We start from the raw sequence: 23,353 nt of genomic DNA, 5'->3' as shown, positions 1-23,353 counted from the left end.
TCTATAGTCTCACTTTTGCCATGAGTGCCACTTGTGCCAAAAAAAAAAGAAAGAAAACAGCTCTCCTTCTACCCCCATTGCCAACTTGCCTGTCGGATGAAAGGATCCCACAGCGACATAGACAACGTCCAATGAGTTATGGGGAAGACAAGGTAAAAAGTTCACTCACATTGCTACGGGTCCTTTCACAAGGTCAGGTCATGGTCAAACTTCCCCTGATGAGACAATGCTCTTCCTCACTTCAAGGTTTAAACCAAACCAAATGTGTGCAAACCAGAGGACGCTCTATGAAGAAATGACGGGGAGCCATCAAGCCGCCTTTACAGGCTCCACAAACCTACCCCTCAACTCTGATTGGCGGGATCTTCCCTTTTTAACCCTTTGTGCACCTGAAAGCAACAAGGCAAATAGAAAAGGACCAACAAACGCCACATTTGGTGCTCTGTCTGAAATATTTATGAACCAGTTAGTAAACGATGTAGAAGAACATTAAAAAAGAGAAATCATATATTTGTATTTTATAAAGGTGCTTGACACATTACAAAGCAGCTACCAAAATAAAATTCAGATAGTAAAAAATGTTGTTCAAGCAGAAGGCCATTAGGCACCCTGATAAGTGTATGCTGAATCCATTCACCAGGAGTGGCATGCCTCCTATTTGTCAGTGTTGTAAACAAATGGAATGTGACTTTATTTGCTTGATTTTAATCAAGTTAATGCAGGAACTAGTTATTTTATACAGTGGCGAGCTTTGCAGCATGTTTGATTGGCTAATGAAAAATAATTATAGGCCGAGTTGCAAGCATAAGCTGTAGATGCAGCAGCATTTCAAAGCGTGTTACAGCTCCTTTAAAGCAGCTCTGTGGTGAATGAGGCCACAGTACAACTCAAAACCCAGCAAATATCATTAAAACTTCGAAAAATTCGAGAATGCCTACTGTTGGAGATTGTTAGTGATGCTCAGCCTGGTAAAGAGAACTATTTTTTGTCTACACTGCAGCCCTGCTAAGATTCTCATTCCCATGCATTGCGTGTTGTTCCAATCCTGTTTTTGCTGGCATTTTGGGAAGTATTGTATGTTTATACCATTATAAAACAGGACAACAAGTCAAGTCCTAGAATACAAAGAAAAAAGCCCGGCCTAAAGTAGCATTTCATGCTTGGACTATAAATCTTGGCAGCTATGGCAGTATATAGCCCCTTTAAATGCTGACCTGGCCCTTAGTGTCCAGAGACCTGTAGTGTCAAGAGATCTTTTGGGGTAACTTTTGTTGCGGGATCCAGTTGCTTTAACTGTTACTACTCTGTTGGTCACGCCTAGGGGTAGTGCATGGGCTCTAATGGATTGTTCAAGGTCAGACAATTTAGGTTTTATACAGTACAATAGAGCCTTGCCAACGGGGGATTGAGATGACTGGCTCCCTTTTGCATTATTTTGGATGCAATTTGTCTTCATGACTAGTTAACACATTCACCCACTGGCCTCCTATGCAACATTTTTTTCTAAAGGCAATACAGTTGTATGTCAGATAACTGTATATAGAAATATCATCTCAAACAAATATTGTATCAAAAATATTGTTCAATTGATTAGATTTTACATTATTAACTCGTTAACAAATGGAGCAATGTTTTTGTAAGAAATCTTTAAAACAAAATATTTATGTAAACTGTATTTTGACAATGATATTCTGGCACCACACTCGATATGGTTTTTACCTTTCTGCAGTGATGGACTTATGGTGTAAAATAAATGCGACCCAAAACGTTTTCCTCCTGAGCTTGTTTTTATTTCGATGTGGGAGGGTCATGTCTTAATTGCTCATTGGAGATAGAAAGGCAATTGACTAAGGGCTATGTCAAAATGAGGGCACGTTTGGAATACCACGAAAAGCCTTAGATGGGAGATACAAACTAAAATCTGACTTGATTGGGAGCCTACTATTAGGAGAGCTAGCTGAAGTGTCAATGGATTATGCACGGAATTCATTATGTTCAGCAGGGGATATTAAAACCCATGAGTTAACTCAGGCCCTTTGTCAATCTTATGTCTTAAGACAGGGCGAACCTGGGAGAAAGTTTCACAAAGGAGATATCTCTGTAGAATGGATATGCATCTCCTCTGAACATCAGATCAATACTAAATTCAGGACATTAATATACAGCTGATAAGAAACAGATTCATCATTCAATTTCTACCTTCTACTAACTTTTCACTTAGTTTCACACTTTGAACTCATGAATAAGCACAACCCGTGCTTTTTTCATGTCTTAAACCTCATTTTTTATCTCAAGCCAAAAGTCACAGCAATTCAAAACACCTATTAAAGAATATATTTTCTTAGACAAAAGATATATTAGGATTTTTGATGTTGTGATCGATTTATACTCTTTTAATAGAACTTGAAATTCAAAAATCATTACATTTGAAAACACAGCACAACTTTCTGCAGAAACGCAGGCCGAAAATGTGTTAGGTTTGAGGTTAAATTTGTAAAGTAACACATCTGCAGTTCTGGGTGTTGGCTTCCCCTTTACATGTGCATGCAGTCTTTCAGATCTACACCACACTTCCCCCACTGGAAACTCCTGTAAAGGTGGGAGAGGGATCTGAGGAGGTTGGAGGACAATATGTGTGGAGATGCCTGCTGCAACCCAAGGGAAGTGGTAACAGGGGCCGTTTCTACCTAGGCCAGCTGCAATTGCTGCACAGAGTCTTTTACATGCGAGAGTTGTTATACAAAATGGGGTGTTGCAAGTCTGCCTCATGTCTGAGGGGCTGCAGTCTGAGGGGTACCTTGCTGTATACAATGTGGGAGTGCCCTGCAGCTGAAGAGATTTTGGGAAAGAGTGGGCGAGTGCCTATCTGAGGTGACGGAGATACAGATCCAGTTCACGCCTCAGCTGATAACTTTGGGCATCTGAGGGGAGCAAACTTTAGAAAGGTATACTCTTCTTTACTGTAATGTGGTCCTGGCAGTGTCACAGCAGGATGTTGTGTGAAAATGGGGGAGCCCCACACGCCCACACTGCAGGAGTGGGAAGTGAACCTAGATTACTGTATGAGGGAAGAGGATTTGGTGTACAAAGACCGGCTGCATCCTCGAAAATTTGAGAAAATATGGCACAACTGGAAGACTGCGGAGGATGGCCCCTAACAATAATGGAAGCAGGGGTGGGTAAGTGAGGGGATGCTTGTGTGGGCTTGTAAGCTTGGGAGAGACAATGTGAGTTGTTATGCTGGGCTCAAAGTGGGGATTGGGCTGATGGACTCAAGATGGTGACCCAGGGGCATGTTGACCTAAATCTTTAGGGGGGAGTTCCTGGTGAACTATGAGTGGCTGAATGGTTGCAGGGGGCTCTCTGGTCTTGGTTTGGTGAGGGGGTCTGTTGCGTTGGGGGGTTTAAGCCCTGTTATAGGCTGTTTCATATGTGTAATCTACCTTGGAATCATGAGGTACTAATGTTGCTCTGTGTTGATGTTTGTTGAAGCAGTCAATAAAAAAAAGATTTGTGAAAAAAATATTGTAAAGTATGTATACACTGATATCCCTACACAACACTTACTATTGGAGAGGTAACCACTCCTAAACTTTTCCGATTTTGATATCTAATTAAACTTCCACTGTGAGATTCAATGACTTACTCAGAATCACACAATTTGTACAAGTGGAGAAGGAGGATCAGAATATAAATGTGTACATTCACTTTAAATAGGAAAACTTGTTTTCTCTGCCATAATGTTTGATGCGAACATAAAAGCTTCTTCTGAGAGTAGGTTGTTATCTTTTTAATAAGCCCATGTAACTCCGCGCTCCACCCCCTTCCGCAAGCACATGGTTGAGCAGAGATGTTTTACCTTGGAGTTCAAGGGTCATATTAATCTAAAACCATTTGCTGCTGTGCAGGATGTCTCAAACTGATGATAATTTTTTTACACTTGCCACTATATCAATCTGATTCCAGCCACAAATAATTAGCATGCCATTTACTCAAAACAATTAGCATGTGGTATATTTAAAATAATTAGAATGGCGTTTATTTAATATAATTAGCAGGTGGTTTATTCAATATAATTAGCATACAGCTTAATCAGACCAATTAGCACTCACACGTCTGCAGATTCACAGCTGCATGCAAAGTTGCAGATAGGAGGGATGGGTGTGCAAATCAAATCTGAACTGTGCCCATTTTCTGGTAGCCCCCTCCCCTTCACACTCCCCAGGGAGGCGGGGAGTGTGGAGGGGTGGAGAGGAGAGGCTTGAGCACCACTCCCTGCATTAATATCTGTGGTCTACCGGCATGTGTAATTTAGGCCTATACACCCCATTGAGTCTACTGGTATTTAGAACTGTGTCTTTCTGTTATCCCAGAGATTTCTATGTAATCCATTGTGCTATCTTATGGGCTCGGCTGCTGTGATAAAATGAGGGGGCAGGCGTGTTGAAGTGATTGGGAATCGAAATCTATGTCAGGCAGACTACATATTGCACAGTGACTACAAAGTTAAAGACCAGATTCCAGAGTTCATGCCATGGACATAGAGCGCAAGGCAAAAAATATAATTCAGAGGTTTTTAGAAGGAGGAAATAATCATGAATATGAAAATAAAGCGCATGACACATTAAAAAATAACATTATCCAGCCATCCAAAAATAGTTCACACCACCCAACATCATATGTTATATGCTTAATTGTGCTAATACTTCTCCGTCAGTAGTACTGATGCTTTCAACTGACTATGATTTAAGACACCTGGGCCCAGATTTACAAGAATCTGGCATATCAGCACTGATGCACCAGAATTCTTGCACCCGCCAATGCCACCTAACGACACAATCGGTGCACCGTATTTACAACGCACAATGGCGCACGTTGGACCAATAGCATCAACATTTATGGTGTGATTGTGGCGCTTTGCTGCACTAGCATAAAAAATTTGGAGGCCCATTGAATTCAATGGGTGTGTCCTTTTAACGCCTGCTTTCCGCAAATGGTACAATTAAATCTTGTAGATTTCATTGCGCTGTTTTTGCAGGCCTCCTAATGCCGGAACACCACCCCTTGCATATATTATGTCCGGCGCAGACATAATGTGGTGCAAGGGATCACAAAGTGGAACAATGCATGCATTGCGCCACTTTGCCAGTATGGCGTGCGAAGTTTTGCCTCATTGAGTCACATTAGCATAAAAAAATTACATTAATGTGGCGCAAGGTGGCACTACGGCCTTGTAAACCTAGCCGTAGGAGTCTTTTAGAGTTTGGCGGAGTAGGTGTACAGCCATAAATTAACCGTTCACCATCCTCAGCAAAACCATAAACCCTGTGCCCTATTTAGGTCTTAGGAAACCACTAGGTTTCAATGAGCCTGCTCTGCCAGACAAAATCCTTGGTCTGGCAGCCTGTTTATCAATGGGGCCCTAGGTCATAGTGGTGGCTACCCCATCTATCACTAGATTTCCCTGCCTGGGACTTGTCAAGCAAGGAATGCAAGGCATGGTGATGACATGCAGTGACATCGCTCAATGACTGCCAGGCAAGGAGGAAAACTTTCTGTGAATCTGAGCGCTTGGATTGTTCTGTTCCAATAACTAACTCCTGCCTTGGGAGTTAGTTTATTCTTGAAAAATAAAAAATTGCTGAATTGATGCCTCAAACATGGCTTTGAAGCAGAGTTGGATTGAGAGCAAAATTAGGCCCATGCACTGAAAGTAAAAATGGTCTATATCTGTGAATAATGACCTTTCATGAAATGATGCTTGGTACTGAGAGCAATTTTGGTAGAAATCTCTGATAAATTAAGCTTTCTTGTAACTCGTGTGGTCAGAGGCGTTGGCCAAGACACCCACCGCTAGACACACCATTATTCCTCACATGGTCTTCAGGCCCATACCTCTCTCTACTTCAGTTACCTGAATTTGTTAGTCTCTTATTGGTCCCTTAGTCTTTGCTCCCCCCCACCAAAGATCTTTAAATGTCCTGTAGTGTATCAGGCTATGAGTCATGGGACCAAGTGAAACCTTCATGTCCGGAGGCTCCTGTTCACCCTCAAGGATCCAGGGGTATTCCTCTTTTGGCTGTCACTTAGGATGCTCTCTGCAAGCCGTCTTTGGGGACTGCATACATCTTACGTGATGTTATTTATATTGTGGGTAGAAACTTGATTTGGATCTGGAAAAGCCACAGGAATTCACTTCAAAAGTCTTTCTGCCTTTGTCTCTAAACCCCATTCTTACTTGGTATGTACATCTCTCTCATTCTTCCTATCACTATTTTGCCCCTCTGTCTTGTTCTTCCTTGTCCATTCTTCTTCTTTTCCACTCCTTGGTGTGTCTCAATCTACCTATATCCATCACTAAGACTCTCACATTTCCCCTCTCTTTTTGACTATTTTTCTCTCTATCTAGAAATCCCCCTCCTTCTTCCACTCCTGTATACCCTGTGGGATCTTTCTTAATTTATTTTTATATCTCTTGTGCCCTGATTCATCCTGTCATTTTGTATCTCTCTTTGAAGTTCTATTTCATTTCTCTGTCTTGTAAACCTTCCTTTTTTCCTGTCTTGCTCTCTTCTGTAAGCCTCTTCTTGTCCCTCTACTCCTTGAATTCCTTTGTACTTTACCTAATATTATATATTCTTATGTGTCCCCTTTATTGCTTTACTGCAGACAGTAATGGAAAGCCCCATGTGCCTGGAGGCAGCTCCTAAACCAGAGGAGAAGCCACAGGTGGAATTTCCTTTACCATTCCATCCCTTTGAAGAAGGAAATTCCACTGGTGTATTGTAATGTAATTTAGCACTACCCCCTGGAATGCCAACAACCTCTAAACTAAGCCCTAGACTGATGGATCAAATTAGGATACTGCATGTGAGGTAGCAGCAGGGGAGCTCAGACACTGACAAATGTGTCACTGCCTGACTGAGCAGGGGGGGTGACGCTCCCTTGCTATTACCGAGGAGCCACCCCTGGTAGTAGCCAATCATCCGTTTTTTCTCATAGACCAGTAAATATTTGACACCCACTTCTACCTTCCTCTCCTCTCCATCATTGCCCTTGTTGTTCACTTTTTTTGAAGTTTTATATAGCGGAAACACTACGCAAATGTATTGGTGTGCTTTACATGAACACATGCATTTTCTTAGGCACAGGGAGATGAAGTGATTTGTCTGGAATCACAGTATGCTGAGCTGATGCTGAGACTCAAACCTGGTTCCCAGGTTCCAAAGTCAGCAGCTCGGACCATTATGTCACATCCTCTACCATTTTCCTGTCTCCCTCTTCTCCACTTTCGCTTCCCAGCCTTCTCTCTATCTTTAACAGATTTCTGACCTTTATTTCCAATGTCTTTCATCAATGTCTTCTCCCTAATCTATTCCCTCTCACTCACTCCATCGGTCTGCATCTCTAGCATTCTTATACTCTCTCTACCTTTCCTTTCTTCCTCACTTGATTTCCATTTCCTCTTACAATAATCTTGTCATTCCTCACCTTTCTGCTGTCTCAAAACTCCTTTTGCCCCTCTCCGCATTGCTCTCTTCACTCAATCCATTTGGTTACTGTCCTGCCATGTCCGTTCTCCCTTGCCTTTTTCATTGTGTCACAGTTTGGACGTTTCTCACAATAATTATTTTACGTTGTCAAAAACATTTTCCTTTTTGCTAATTTTGTTTTTTTGCGTTATTTTTTATTTCCGTTCAGTGGTGCACAGGAGTACCCTCACAGTTTTTAAGATAAGAAGGTGGCAGCATCACCCTGGGGCTTGTCTGTCTGCTGTAGACAAAGGGATTGCCTATTGGATGTCTACGATTTGTAATCTGTCTCCCTGCACAGCCCCCTTTCACCCTGACCCCACGTAACATTAGTGCCTGATGTGCACTGTCAGGCTGAGAGGGAGGCGACCCAACACCACTGTGCCTGCTCAATTTGGCTCACTGTCCTAGTGCACAAGACAATGAGCCAGCCATTCTCTGTACTTGCTTATAATGAGCACCAATCTTTCCTCTAAGGCCGAGGCAGATTTTAAATAAAGCGCCAGTAGCCAAGCTAGCCCAGGCAAATGTGATTTTATCTGCAGATGATAAAATAAGCCCCCCAGCTGGCCTTTGCCTCAGGCCCCACGAGCAATGGCCGATTGCCCGATCTGCCGATCCAACGCTCCTCTGAATATTTTAGGGATATCTGTCATGTAGATGGAGATGCCCAGCTCTGGCAGATGGCCCTCCACCAGGGGATTGGACTCCATAGCCTTCCAGGGACTGTTTTTTACTTGGGGTGACTGTCTCTGTTTGAGCCATGGTTCACCTTTTGATAAAGTGAGCCAGGCACAAAAATGGTCAGTGCACCCTGTCACACATCATGCACTGCCCTCAGGGCATCCAGAAGCTTGCTCATGATTTGGGGCAGCACACTAGTGAAAGATTGCGCTGGCCTTTGAAGTAGACACTTTTTCACAGTGAAGCCAGTACTTGAGCTGCACTTCAAAGGATGGGCAGTGATCCTTCTGCAGGCAGTGGGCAGTGAGTGACGGCATCAGTCTGTAGGGGGATGTGTAGGGTGTCTAGGAACCCCTTTCCCACCATTTCAGAGGATGCACTAGGGGATGCACACTGACTGTGAGCTACCTCTTAGTGTAAGAAGTCAGTGCTCATCCTGATTGACTTTTTGCTTCTGTTCCCAGGTCTTTAAGTTGTCACGAGTGTAGGGACAAAGTGTTTCCCTCATTTGTATGGGTCAACAGCAACATGTAAATGAGGTAAAGCCCCCTTAATGTAGCACCAGCATGATATGTGCACCACTGCCATCTGTTTTACAGTTGGAGCAGCACTAGTGACCCGAGGGCACAGAAAACAGGCTGCAGATGCCGTTGTGCCCCTGGGCACTGAATATAATCGGACCCTCGTGGACAGGTGAACAGGAATGCCTCCTGCCAAGTTCTAAATCGGATCCGATAGTGTTATGGAACTAAAATTGGAGCTAACTTTTTTATTCAGGTTAATATATATATTGTGGATCTCCTTACAAATGTGCACTTATTGCACCCTAAACCAAGCAGGGTGCGAGGTGCTCCAAGTTCCATGTAATGACTCATTGGAAGACGCTACCCCAGAAAATCAGAATTGCTGCAGCTATGCCAAATACACACCACAAATTATCAACAATTCAATTATAGTCAATATATTGACAATAATAGTTGTTAAAACAATTCTACACAAATACTGTATACATTTAAATAAGAAAGTGCTTAAATATTTACAATCAAAAACCCCAGTTTCAAGAGAATATTAAGATAGCGCGGGAACAAAATTCAGAAGTGTGAGCCAAGCAAAAGCATTGAGAGTTACACTGTTGTTCCATCAACGGAGTCATCATGTATGCTATTAAGGGTTTTGGTAATGACCGAAATGCAGATACCTATTCACATCATCGTTCAAGTGCTTTGAGGAATAGATGTACAGGTTTATGTGTAAAGGGCAGCATGTCAGTCTTGAGCCCAAATAATTATCAGTTACAGAACAAGAACAATTCATCTTCAGTGGCAGAAGATTAACACAAACATTTGTAAATACATTTGTAAATAAATCACAGTGGAGATGCAATGCTCAGATCAGTGGCAGAAATAGGTTTAATGTATCTGTGCTGAAGATGAAATCTTCAGCTCTGTGTCCTCAGCACTGATAGTGTAAGCACACTTCTAAAACCACTTTTAGCACTGAACTAATATGTAAATTGGCTACTGTGGGAATGAGATCATGCAGACTGGTGCCCCTTAAATATGCCTCTCCTTAGCTACGAGGCTTGACATGTGAATGCCAGCTTGAATACATAAAACACAGCTCCCCTGTACAGCAGTTACACAGTTCACCTGTACAACAGGTATAGGGCAAAGGTATCGTTCGTACCAGTATATTGCAATCTCCATTGTGGAGTGGTATCGGGCCCTTAATAGCTGGAATAGGCCTTTAACTTTAATATTTTAATGGTTGCCGGGTTCCCCCATAAAATCTAGAACATTGTACTGTGAGTAGTGGACTCTTGTAATGCTATTATAGTCCTCCCACATATGGATATACCGGTGATTAAAGACCTTGTCCTCGTAATTGGCCCTTAAATGAGTCCTAGAGCAAAAACTAGAGAGGGCATTTAACTAAGTCGCGGGGCAAAATGCCACATAGATTGCTTTGAGAATGCGACCATACCTGCACTTCTGGAAGGACGCATTGGCTCAAAATGAAATCTAACATCCAGCTCCATCGACCAGTCATTTGGAGTCACATTTCTGCCCTTTGTGGCTTCTCCTATCAAAATGCATTGAAACAATCAGATATGTTCCTACCTTTCGTATGCAGCCTTCTGGAAACGTAACGTCAGAGTCATCGTGTTCTTGCTAAAATAGATAAAATATATATGTTTTTAAAATGTATAACAGCAAAAAATAAGTATTTTAAAGGTAATTGCTCCCTGCCTGGTTGTTTTATTAGAGTGGGAACGGAATGTGCATCGCCTTTTGCTGTATTTTCATGAACGAAATATCCTTTTACCAGCCCTTACATATTTTGATTTATCTGTCTGTAAAGTAATTTGCAATATGAACACATTTAAAAATTATCACAATTAATTTAGAATTTTCTGACGTTTCTTGCTTCTGCATAATAATTTAAAATAGTAGTGTCCTTTTTTACCATGTTGTTTGTTACTACTTTGAATTTTTACAGTGGCATTTTGGCCTAAATAAGGAGTATGAAGAGAAGCTTATGGAAAGTGACCAGTGATTCTAGACTGAATCTTAACTGGTTAACTCTCTTGATATGAATCACCCAAATACATAAAGGAAAAGACAGGTTCAGCCTCCACCATATCCCCCCCTCCATCAGTGGTGTTTTGTCTTTTCTGAAGTTTTGTGGTTAGTGGTGGATGCCATTAAAGTAGTTTCAGAGGTTTTGGTTGCTTTTTATTTTCAATCTTGGGAATTTAGGAGTTTTAATAAAAGAAACAATAATGTACGGTGTTGCCTGATACTACTAGCTAGAAGTTTTGTCACTGGAGGTGCTGAAAATAAGAGATACTGCTGCACTCTAACTCAAATGTGCTCATTGACTTGAACTCGAGAAAGTGAAAGGTTAGGTCGCCCCAAGTAAAGTATGAACGAGGGATGTAGCAAATATGTTTTACTGACTTGAAGGCTTGTAACTTTTTCCTACGACTCCACAAGCTTCCTAAAGAGGGAAGCTTTTAAAGTTAAAAACAATGGACATCTTCCAGGACCATTAAAGCAAAAAGGAAATGTTTCTGTTGCATCGATGTGCCGCTTAGATCGAGGGAGGACTGCACCATTTGGCAGCAGCTCCGCAGATCTCTGAGGGTTCTCCGTGACCCGTACAAAGTCCCAGGCACCTGCCTATTCCCAACAACCCTCAAGGACTTCCTGACACTGTTCTGCATTGTCCTGCATCACTTCCCCAGTGATGCTGTTGTTAGCCCCTGCATCCCGAATTTTCTCTTGCAGCCCTCCACTGCACCTTTCATTTTGTGACACAGTATTACCCCTATGTTATTCCTAAAGTTCCCAAATTACAGGCTTGCCAGAGAACACCAAATCGCGTTGTCACTTTTCCACTTTGACCCCCTGATGTCTCATCTTCCTGAAATTGTACATGGTTTGTAAGGTCCATTGTCCCACAAGTTCACCCTGCTGAACTTCTCTACCCCTCTAATTATTGCATAGAACCCCACCTAAAATAAAGAGTGTTTGTACTAAAATGTAATCTTTGTTAGACCAGAATGCTAATCTTCTATACAGAAATATTGGTAAGTCCATCTCCACATACGTGTGTTTCTGGCATATCAATGGTCGTATCCCCCACCTCTTTCTTACTGAGTTGGTTCTGTCCTCAATAGGGCACAGCTGTGAGGACAGGGTCTTAGATAAGCAGCACTAAGTGCATGCGGAGCATAATACAAAAGGTAGATTACTCCTACAATCATCAAATGTTTCCCCTTGCTATTTTGGTGGAATGGTAGAGGGAGAAAGAGAGTAGTCAATGTACTCTTCACCCCTAATGGGAAACACACTTTCCACACCCTGCAATGCATTCCTGCTCCCAGATGAAGAACATTGGTGAAGTAAGGAAACCACTGGACCAAATACAAACAAGGAAAATGAGCACACACCCTTGGTTGGATAATTGATTCACCAAATGAAGTGTGAAAGGAAAAGAAAAGTGCTGCATGACCTCCCTATCAAATGTCACAACCACGTCAACAGCCTCTATCAAAAACGGACTAAGAAAGTCCTATTGAAACCAGATTTTCTGGATAATAAAACCACATTCACTCTTTTGTGGTATGCTTCATGCTAGGTAATCTTACCCAATCCTGGTAAGATAATGCATCCTCGATTGACTCTTCCTCCTTTTGGAGGGAGTTCTTCAATAAGTAAAAGTGGATAGACAAAGTGATCCAGAATTTTAAATTACCTTGAGGGTATGCCCAAAGAAATCTCTTTTTATGTAAAACAGGCACCCCAGGTAAGATTAAAACAAGCTTAAGCAAAACCGGGTCTTGCCATTGTGATCTATTAGATTTGCCAATGGTTTTAGCAATGGGGCACAGCTTCCAAAATCCTGTACAGTGTGGTTAAAGTTGAGAAAAGGAAAAAGGCTTTAGACGCTGAATCCAGTATCATTTTGTAGATGTGTGCACCACGCATTGTGTGTACGGACAAAATGATGTAGGCCCTTTTTAGGACAATCATAGCAGCGCGCAAGCGGTGCTTTTCTGACATGCTGGTGTGTATCTGAGCTTTTAACAATGGCCACCTCATGCCCATCACTACCACTCGTTCAGGGACTTGCCCTTCAAAAATTCTTTGATGACATTGGTAAATGCTTTAAGTTTGTCCCTCTTTGGAAAGTTTTTGTTACCGCCTTGGCCATTGCCCCTGTTACATGGCTAATTGCACTTTGACGATAAGTTTGACTGCGAGCAAACTTCTTTTTCCTTTTGTGTGCTGCTTCACGCTGATGCTCATGGCAGCTGTGGCACTGCGAAAGGGCTTGCCTATGTGAAATTGTTTTACTTTTAATTTTCAGTTTACGTTCAAGAAAAGTCCGGTTAGGAGTTTACATCGCTAATACCTCTAACTTGAGCAAATGCGAGACCCATTGCATTGCAAATGCTTGTTTCCTTTTAATAATTTATCTGCGTTGGACCAGTAACTAAAAAGAAAAAACAAAACAACATAAGTGTTTTTAAAGTGAAAGGGCCGGGGGAAAGAATGGAAGCAACAGGCTGTAAAAAGCAAAATGAGGGATTAAAGCAACGCAGGGATGGTGGGGGTAACAAACACAGAAACAATACATGGAGGGTGGGTTGAAAAGACAGCAGAGAAACTTGAGGGAAGGAGAGGGAACAGATTTAAAAGCAACACAGGGGAGGGTGAGGGTAATGAATGTGGAAGCAATGGTGCTTGGGGGAATGAACGCAGAAGCAACACCATCATCATCATCATAAAACTTTATTTGGATTTTGTTTAATTCTTAAAAGACCATAAACCACATTCAATATCAAGCCTTACTTTTCAAAATTACACATTAAGAGCAATATTTGAATCTGGAATTTGTGTATTGTATAACACTAGGTATATACAGATATAATCAGCTATATGTTCCATTTTACTACTGCTTGCATGGTGAGAAAAACAAGTGCTTTTGTCATACAATACTTAAAAACCTGTTCCTGATAGTATACCATTAATCTTAATCATAAATCATATTATCCAACAAAGCAAGAAGTTTCCTTCCATTAATTGCTTGGGAAATATAACCAAAAACAGTTCGGCAAATAACACAGTTGTCAAGTTTGCAACAACAAAAAAAAATTGTGCATCCTGATAGAATAATAAATGATCAGTTAAAATGAGTGATCGGAAGAGGGATCTTCTAGCGTCATCATAAAACCTACAAAACAAGATAAAATGTACTATGGACTGGGTAGCTTTCCCATCGCACAGATATGTGGGATATTATTTTCGTTCAGGCCTTTTTTGGGGGGAATTCAACTAAATGATGTAAAATGCCCATCCGTAATCTTGTCAAATAAAATCTCTCCTGCACACTTGTTACCGTTTTTAAGTAACTTTGTAAGCCTTGCTGTACTGGTCCGGCCATATACCTTGACACATTCAATTTTTTACTTTCTCTTCTCTCTATGTCATGCCCTCTTTTCTTTAAGAATATCATTCTCAGCTCTTGTTTTACCAAACTGTAGGACCCTAGCAAAATTCTTAATAGTTATGTTTTTCATCAGTTTCTTTTAACAATTTATCTATAGACACCAACCAAGGTATCATATCACGACAATCAATTGCGAGACAATCTTCAATAACATCCCTTGTAAACTTAGTTCCTTTCTTGATCCAGATGTTGTACCAACTAGTAATTGGACTCATATGTATTGGGTCTTCCATATATGAAACGTTTGTTTCACTGTGCTTAATGTATGTGGGTACAGAATGTGGAATGGCCAAGGATCTACAGAGAAATTAGTTTTCATATATTTGTAAAGTAGTGGTCTCTGCCATACCACACACTGTAGCCCCATAAGAGGCAGTGGAAATGTAGTTGCTCTTATACAGCTGCACTATTTTACATATGGGTTTGTTGCCTATTTTGACTTGAATGCATCCACTGGGACCCCATCGCAGCCAGGGGCCTTCCCACTAGCAGATTTAGCTAGTATGACCTCCTCAATACCAACCAACTGCAGGGGGACAAAAGGACTGGAGATTGTGTCACTTTCGATTATGATTGGATTCTCTTTTCCAAGAGTAAAGATGTTTCCAAAATGGGTTATCCAATCCTTTGTCTCCACGCTTGGTTCTAGATTGTTTTTCAGGAACGGATAATTTATTACCCTCCAGAACAGTGTGGGGTCTCTGGTTCCCACTGCCAGTTCCAAATTATCCCAGGTCTGTTCTTGTAACTTTCTCCTTCTCTGGCCTATAGTCTGTTCATATATATATATATATATATATATATATATATATATATATATATATATATATATGTATGTATATATATATATATATATATATATATACACACCATCCACAGGTCCACCTTGTGGCACACAGATTTCACGGGTGCAAACGTGAGGAAAGGACCTGATGATGGGATGGTGGGAGAAACATGTAGCATGGAGTGATGAAAATGAGACATCCGCAACAAAAGCCATCCTGTGGCTGAGATACATTGATGATCTATTCATCCTTTGAAATGAAACTGAGAAGGAATTTGTACAGTATTTTGAACGTTTGAATGAGAATGAAGTGGGTTTAAGATTCACCTACATCAGTTCCCAGTCTGTCCAATTTCTGGATGTTCTAGTCTACATTGAGAGCAATAAGATTGAAACAACATTGTATCGTAAAGCTACTTCTACAAATAGTATTCTGCATGGAGACAGTTTTCACCCGGCAACCCTGAAGAAAAGCGTACCATATGGAGAGTTTATTAGGATCAAACGTAATTGCTCTACAGAATATGAAATGGAACTGAAATTTAGAGAAACTCAACAAAGATTTGTACAGAGGAAATAAACTAAAAGAGATACATTTGGGAGAACACAAAGCTAGATCTAAAACAAGAGACGACATTTTGAACAAATCTAATTTCGAGAAGGACAACAAGAACTCCATCATTAGGATGATCATGTCATATAGTAAAGAAAATCATTTGATCTTAAAAATACTTAATAAGTATTGGGAGATTTTAAGGAAGGATCCCGACATTGGTAAATTGATTGGGGAAAGACCTATGGTAATATACAGGAAGGTGCCATTGATACGTGACCTTCTGGTGAACAGTCACTTCCAGTTAAACAAACCTTTGAATTGGTTACAGACTCAGTCAATAGGGTTTACATGCTGTGGGAAGTGTAAGGCCTGTCGGATAGGTGTAAATACGAAGGAATACCCAGATTCTAAAGGAAGATCAATAAGAATAACAAAGAGAATTACATGTGAAACTACTCACCCGGTATATATAATTGAATGTGAATGTGGTCTTCGCTATGGTGGAAGTACAATCTGTCCTTTAAAAAAACGTATACTTGAACACATCAGGGCTGTGCAAAACAAGGATGTCAACTATGCTCTGGCTAAACATTTAGTCACAAATGATGGAAAAACTTGGTTTCGGGATCCGACCATTGAGCAAAATGAAAGAGGAGGGGATCGTGAGCTCAGGCTTAGACAGTTGGAGTCTAGACTGATAGTACAACTTAAAACAAAGACTCCGAGGGGATTAAATGGCGATGAAGAACTTCATTACCATTTATGATGACTTGTGGCTATAAAAGCAATCAGTGCAATTAGAGGCCATCCAATGTAGTGACATTATGAAGGATGAATAAACATTTAATGTTTGTGAGGTAATAGACATTGCATAACCATAGGGAGACATGAGGCTGAAGGTATAGAGATTGAAGGCATTCACATATTTTAAGATAAGTATTATGTTTAGATGAGAGATATATATGAAGCAAAGAATATGAGGCTTCAAATATTATACCAGGTGTACAAAGTAGATTGATAGACACAAGGAAGATAAATGTTCCGAGAATTGGGGGGACATTATTAATCTTATAATGTGAATATTGCTAACAATATACTGTTCATAAAATCTAGTTATCAGCCCAACATCCCACTGACATGACAAATATGGTAACATCTACCTCACAATCGTTATTTATTTCTCTGTATATATGTAAACTATCATTAATCTGCCTTGGATTTAGAGATATTTCAATATTTAATCATTCAACTTATTTTTTGATGTTTAGTAGTAATAGTGAAGTTTAGTGAATTCTGATTATGTTGTAATTGTTATAATTTTTTATAGGGGACTACGTGTCCCATAATGCACTTGGGTGGTGGTAGGAAAACAAACTATAAATAGAGACTCATGGGAAGGCTTTTTTGTAAACTGTGATCAAGACCAAGAGGTTGAAACGCGTTGGTGGTGTCTTCTTACACTTTTATTGAATAGAAGTAATAAAACTCTCCTGGAGTGCATACAAATCAATTGTTTTGCAATTGTTGGTGTTGGATATATATATATATATATATATATATATATATATATATATATATATATATAGATAGATACATAGATAGATATATCAAAATATACATACATACATAAATATATATTCTTTGTTTAACCTCTTCTTTATCCCCAGGGGCTAACTTTAGGGCTCTTCTGAGATTCTGATTAGCCTTTGCACATTGATGATCAAACCTTATGGGCCCTGTTTCACAAAGGTAAACTTAGACGTTTGTTCTAAACTTAGACCAACCGACCAAGTTTATGATTTTGGGAATTCACAAAAGGCAGTTACGAGAAGTATCTTTAGGTCTGCACTCAGGGCATTTCTTCATCACAATAAAGCCTTAGAAATTACCTCTGGGTCACCAGTGGCTAAGATTCAGGTGCAATAGAACATTTTCCTGCTCATACAAATAATACCAAATCCACAATGATTAGCTGTAATCACTACGTCTTCCTTTTTGAGATTATGGGCTTTTAAAAAAAAATCTGTATATTGAGATTCTGAAAATGGGTTATTTTCAGTAATTCAAATATACTTACTTTCATAGATTGTGCACAGTTTTAGTGAGCTCATGAAGCAGATGTGGACACAGTTTAAATCTTATCATATTTGAGAAAGGGATACTTTCAGAATGTGATTACAGTTGTGATAAGAAATCAATTGAGTGATTAAGGATTAGCATTGTGGTGTTGAATATCCTTTATTGTGCAGTACTTTCTACTAAGCTTTGCATTTTGTCTGGCCAAAGATAGTTTGACTGCTTTGCCTGCAAACAAGATATTGCAGTGTTATGATTGTAGTTTTCTTTATTAGCTAAAAGAAACCTGGATTATTATGCTTGGTTTCTGAAAGATGTGCTTCTCACTTCTTCACTCAGTTGACTTTGGTCAGCGTTTTTACATATGTTTGTTTGGATTTTAAGTTTACAATTGTTTAGTGGTAAGTTCCTCTTCATTTGAAGACATTCTGCAGTGATCTGGTATTTTTAATCATTGATGAAACTGCTATTCTCCTACCTCTGAACCTTAAAAGCAGAGACGGCATGGCTAAGATGTTCACCATTTTGTCTGCAACAGCGGCTGTGGTAAATCTGGAGTGGTTCACTGAGGTAGAACAATATCTTATTGTAATCTCATAAATTAACAATGATAGAAGTTTGTGTAGCTTTCCACTTGGTGTAGTGCAGTGATGCAGTCTTTATGGGATATTTATGTTGTGTTATGTAATCAAGACCTCAGATTTGGTTCAGGCACCTCATGATACTGTTGTTATTTTCAAGAGGCTACCGAGATAGATGTTGAGGATCCTGAGGGCAGAAGAGAGGTAATGAAGTTAGAGTAGGAAGTTAGAGCAGTGCTTTCTCTCCTCAGTTGGATCATTCACAATGAGTATATTTGCTATTTAACAAGCAGCACCTTTGTTGTTTCGAAAACTTTATTTACTGTTTGCTAACTGCCAGTTCAATGGCAGGTGCATGTGTGTGGTAAATGTTTTTATTACAATGTGCCAAAGATGCGAATGTGTTTAAGGGAATGTTAGTCTGATGCATCTTTTTAAAGGACACCTCTTTTTATAGGAGTTATGTGGTATCTATTTGCCTTCTATGGATGCGTGGAATGTACTGTCATGAATTGAAGAATTATTTAACTTTTTGATGATGCTGGTGAATTAGACAGAACAGTCCTTGGTGGTTATGGAGAATAAACAGCATACAGTGCCACAGCTTTGGTTCACATGGTTAGTGATGTAAGTGATTTTTAATGTGATTTCATGTGTGATGGCACAAAAGGAGTCTTTCGTAAGGTTTATGTTTGGTGTGTGCAAACTGTCAAAGGTTTGTCAGTCATAACTTTGTATAAGAACATTGTAATGTTGAGAGCACCATTGAACGCAATAAAGTGGGTGGGCTTAAAATGGCTGGTATATGCCTTCTGCTCCAAAATTCCAGTGTTTGTCTTTTTGTTTCTCTCTTTTAGCATTTCTCCTGAGACAGCGTGTGCGGTGTTGGTGAAATCTTTTGTTAACAAAGAAAAAGCTGAAAACTGGCTTAGATTGTGCCCATTACTTACCATTGATAACTGTTGGTTGGCTTCTCCATCACTCCTGTTTTCATTCTGAGGCTTCAATGCTTGTCCCTGCAATATAGCATAGACCTAGCACAGCCTCCTGGCAGTGTCTTTCCACTGAGTGCTCACTCTTGCAGGTTCGTTTTTCAACTTTTTTGCAATGCACTCTGTAAGAGTCCATCTCCCCGTCCAACCACTCCCTCTGTTGGCTTGTGCCCCCCTTCTAATGTCCTTTGTTGCTGCTTCCCGCCTTCCCTCTCTCACAGCTTGAATTTGGCTTACATTTTGGTGACTATGAGTGCAGTTTGTTATTTCTATATGAAATAGCCCTTGTATGATCTAAACATCAGGCAGCTGCCTTCGCCTGGCGCAGCTTTGACGTCTTGCACTGTGTTGATCGAAATATCCATTTTGCATTGAGTATTCTACTTGGTGCTAGAGGAAACCTACTGTCTCAGTTTGCAAACATAATTACATTTGGAATTTCAAATGGTCATTTATTTTATTCTTGCTGAAAACTAACAGAATACTCGAAGTTAATCCAATCTATTGTCTTACCTTGGCAGCTGAAGCAGTTAGGCAATATACTGTCAGTGGATGGAGTGTTCTAATAGCCTTATAGCACTTCTGCCTAAGACTGCACTGGTTGCTAAAAGGCCTCTCCCTATTATAGGCCTTGCCGCAACTCAAGTTCAGGGTCTTTAACAACCAGTAGAGCGCTCAGGAGTGGGTAATAAAGTGACATTACACTTCTAAACATTTGTGAATGTTCATAAAAAGTGGAAGAAAACCGCAGGTAAAGGAAGATTTTTAAACGAAAAAACACCCTAAAGACACTGTAGCAGGGGTTTGCTTTCACAGAATTTTCTTATGAGAAAATTCAGTACCCATATTTTTTGTCTAAAAAAGTCTCCTACAAGGGAAGATAGGAGAAGGCAGAGGTCAGAAAATCCAATTTTGTTAGTGAAACGTAAAACAATTCCCAATCCCCTTATCCTCCCCAGTTTCGATTGTGCTAGTGAGCTGAGAACAAACTATGCTATATTTGCACAACGACAAACATACTCATAAAATGTTTGCTAGCTGCATCTGAAAGTCCTGTAAAAGAGTTAGATGTTGGTGTATTATTGGCAAAGGCATGAATGAGCTATGGTATTTTGTTCTGTTGCAAGATTAAAAATTCTTCTCTATTGGGAAACATTAATGTATTAGTGCTTTAATCATGAGTGTAAAATAAGGAATGTGATCATTTTCTAATACATGATTGAGGAAAGTACAGCACTAATTATGGTCCCCTTTAAAATTATGATTCTCCAAAAAGAGGTGGAAGGTTTATGATAGTTGGAAGTGAAGTGAGCAGGTCAAAAAGAGAGCATTTACTCTGGCAGTAATATATAATGTATAATAAATAAAATAGTAATATACTTATATAGTGATATATATATTGCTTGCTTTATTGGTAACAAAAAAAATACATATATACATATATATATATCTATATATATATTGCTTTGTTTTAAATTCGCTACTGTATTAATTTTTCTGAAACTCTAATTATAACTAATCAAATGTTTTTACTGTATTAATTAGATCTGCAGCTTTTCTTGGTTTTGTTTTCAAAATCATACAAAAAATTCTACCTCTAACAAATATATGGAAGAATGGAACTGAGGGTTATATTTGCCCAGAAAAGCAATCAATTTACCTGAAGACTTTCAACCGCCTCCTACACCTATTAGAAAAAAAACTGCATTCTACAGTATAGCAAACACTGCAAAATTGGTTAGTTCAATTAAATAAAGCAAAACCAGTGACTGACATTATTTGTCAATCATTTGTTTCCTCTCTGCGATGATTAACCTCGTTTCACAATACATCACACACAATTTTTGTCTTGCTCGGAATTGCGGTCTCTCTTCTTCATTGGCATTTAGGTATCAAAAGGTTTTCAACCCACACAAGAATCATACCTTGTTGGTTCCAGGTGTGTTTACTTTGTCAAGCTGGGGGTCATTTAGTAAGGAAAATAGCTTATTATTCGCTGCATCGTGTAACTTCTTAGTCAGCCACCAAACCGAGTTAGCATTTACTGTCACTACCAGGTCAAGGATAGTTGCAAATCACATGACAAGTAAGACGGATGATTCTCGCTCCACCTTTTGTAAATATTCATTTTGCAGTTCATTCAGACCTTCTTGTCCACATTATATTTAATGCATCAACAGTTCTCCCTGAAATCATAGTTTATCAAATGTCTTGCACGTACGTTTTGGATGTATTCCTGTTTGCTGTGTTGTTTGAAGTTCAAAAAATATTTCAGAAAAAGTTATTTATGTGGTGCCTGGTAGCGTAAAAATCAGTACAATGTGCAGAAATGTTGTATTGTATTATAGTATTTTCATAGCACTTCATTTTCCAGATGATATCTTACAGCAGTCAAAAGAAGAACAATCTAATTGAAATACCAAACCTGTAACTCCATGACTACCTTCTTCTGAATATTTCATACACAAAACTAAAGAATTTATAGATATTTAAATGTAATCACAGTGAATACACACTCTTTACCTATTTTTACAGTATATGTTTCACGTTTGTTTTGTCACCTCCCACTCCCACCAGATTGGCTGTGACGAAACAGGTAGGAAATACAGCTTTTAGTTTCTCAAGAAAAATAATAGAGATCTTAGCCACTATCATAGGTAAGAAATAACATGTTATAGAAAATGCATCACTGCAAGCACTCAACAGATTTCCCATGACAATGTCTATCAAGATTGTTTTGACAAGCAACGAAGGATGTATGCCACACATTTAGCAATTGTCTAATATGGGTGTCAGAAACTACATTTAAAGTGACAACAGTAATACAACTTATTGAATTACTTAAAAAACCTAATTTTGTTATGATCTGTCATGTACTAGTGAAGTGGTTCCCAACCTTTTGATTTATGTGGACCCCCATTTTAACATTACTGGAACCCAGGGACCCCCACTGAATCATCATTGGAATCCGGGGACCCCCTCCTGAGTCATTACTGGAAGCTGGGGACCTAATTTGTCAATATTTGTTAATATTTCTTACTTTTCTAAGCAGTCGCGGACCCCCTGAGAAGGCTTCGCGGACCCCCAGGGGTCCCCGGACCACAGGTTGGGAACCACTAGTGGACTGCAGTGTAATGCGTATTAGTGGAGAATTACAATTCCTAGCATTAGCTTTAATACATGTGCATTGTACAAAAGTGTTTGGAAGTAAATTGGATTTTCTCTTACAACTATACGTTTCCTGAGTTTATTCCTAGTCCCCATGAATAGAAATTATTTGAGCACAACTCAGACCGAGCTCACTTTTTTATCTATTACCTCTTCATCAAGACAGGAGAGTTCCTAAACAAAAATGATCTGCTCACTTGGTCCATTGTGGGACTCATATTAAAAACAAGCATTTGCAATGCAATGGGTCTCGCGTTTGCTCGAGTTAGAGCTATTAGCGTTGTAAATTCCTAACTGTACTTTTCTTGCCACATAATTGAAAATGAACAGTAAAACAGTTGACAGAAGCAAGTGGATTCAAAGCGCCACTGCCGTCATGAGTGTGAGCGCAAGAGTTATTGGCTCTCTGTGTGAATGTCTAGAAAGGATTGTGGCTGGGATGAAAGGCAAACTGAAACCAGAGGAGAGGCCATCATACGTTGTAACTGGAGGAAGCGTGACGTAGTGTGATGGCCAACAGAAATGTTCACTTAGTTAAATCGCCTGGGGAGGAAACTCAGCCCTCAATGGAGGGACATTTCACAAAATACACCAATAAAAATGAAGCATTTCAGACAAGCACAATAAAGAATTAATAGAAAGAGTAGGTGTGGTTAAAAGCCAACAGAGGGATTACATCAGGCTAGAGATCTTTCGCGCTCGACCCTAAAAAATGATTTTTGCTTCCAGTATAGTTTCCGTAAGCAGTGTGCAATCATACCAAATAGAGCAGGCATTGACATGAAAGTCAAGATACCTTGAAAATGGAAATTAGTTTTATATTTCTTTTGTAAATGCTTTGGGGCATATTTATACTCTGTTTGCGCCGGAATTGCGTCGTTTTTTTTTTACACAAATCCGACGCAAAGCTAACTCCATATTTATACTTTGGTGTTAGACCCGTCTAGCGCCAAAGATCTTGG

General features: G+C 39.7%; 1 protein-coding gene across 5 annotated transcripts in view; it reads right to left on the bottom strand.

Moving 5' to 3' along the window:
• Positions 1 to 23,353, bottom strand: part of PRDM16 (PR/SET domain 16) — a 986,347-nt gene that overhangs the window by 466,309 nt on the left and 496,685 nt on the right. For all 5 annotated transcript variants that reach the window (XM_069239924.1, XM_069239929.1, XM_069239925.1 and 2 more), the window contains exon 3: positions 10,337 to 10,387. In XM_069239924.1, the coding sequence (XP_069096025.1) occupies positions 10,337 to 10,387 (51 nt within the window). The remainder of the gene's footprint in view (positions 1 to 10,336; positions 10,388 to 23,353) is intronic.

The sequence above is a fragment of the Pleurodeles waltl genome, chromosome 6, assembly GCF_031143425.1.
Source record: "Pleurodeles waltl isolate 20211129_DDA chromosome 6, aPleWal1.hap1.20221129, whole genome shotgun sequence".
Lineage (NCBI taxonomy): Eukaryota > Metazoa > Chordata > Amphibia > Caudata > Salamandridae > Pleurodeles > Pleurodeles waltl.
Note: the sequence above shows the minus strand (reverse complement) of the source record. Positions and strands in the feature narration are given on the sequence as shown.